Consider the following 594-nt stretch of genomic DNA (forward strand, 5'->3'; position numbering starts at 1 on the left):
TATGTCAGATCGCTTGCAGAAGCAGAAAGAGACAGACAACGCCGGGTTTTCCATCCATCTAAATGGAATTTAGGGTTTAGGGTTTAGGGTTTAGGGTTTAGGGTTTAGGGTTTGAGGCTTACCGAGGAGAGGCCTGAGCCGTGCGAGACCCTCCGCTGAGACTAGCGGCTGCTGTTGCAGACCACAGCACAACAAACCCCTAAACCCTAAACCCTAAACCCTAAACCCTGAATTTTGTGGGTAGTGATTTGCGAGCACCTGCTGGGGTTTGGCAAGGAACTGTGGCTCCGCTCCGGGTCTAGGGTTTAGGGTTTAGGGTTTAGGGTTTAGGGTTACGTGGTTGTGGTGGGGGCCCCCGGGGGCCCCCTGGAGATCCTTGGGGGTCAGAGCATCAGCCAGGCGAAGGGTTGTGAGGGCCCCCATCCTCACGGCGCACATAGAGAGCAGCGAGTCGTTGACGGGGGCCCCCCCAAGGTTAAGCCTGCAAACCCTAAACCCTAAACCCTAAACCCTAAACCCTAGACACCAGACGTCGGCCTGTATGTTGATGGAGAGGGTGCAGGAGTTAGTTCAAGAGTGGCAGAAGTCTCTTCT

The 594-nt window shown here is 55.1% G+C and overlaps 1 protein-coding gene across 1 annotated transcript in view; it reads right to left on the reverse strand.

Moving 5' to 3' along the window:
- The window catches only part of EMH_0072490 (F-box/LRR-repeat protein 20, related, related), a gene marked incomplete at both ends in the record, with an annotated part of 4,760 nt that overhangs the window by 1,033 nt on the left and 3,133 nt on the right, over nucleotides 1-594 (reverse strand). Inside the window, 2 exons of the mRNA XM_013499223.1 lie at nucleotides 123-199; nucleotides 337-481. Of these exons, the coding sequence (XP_013354677.1) occupies nucleotides 123-199; nucleotides 337-481 (222 nt within the window). The remainder of the gene's footprint in view (nucleotides 1-122; nucleotides 200-336; nucleotides 482-594) is intronic.

The sequence above is a fragment of the Eimeria mitis genome, genomic scaffold (assembly GCF_000499745.2).
Source record: "Eimeria mitis Houghton genomic scaffold, Emh_scaff4103, whole genome shotgun sequence".
In the NCBI taxonomy this organism is placed as follows: domain Eukaryota; phylum Apicomplexa; class Conoidasida; order Eucoccidiorida; family Eimeriidae; genus Eimeria; species Eimeria mitis.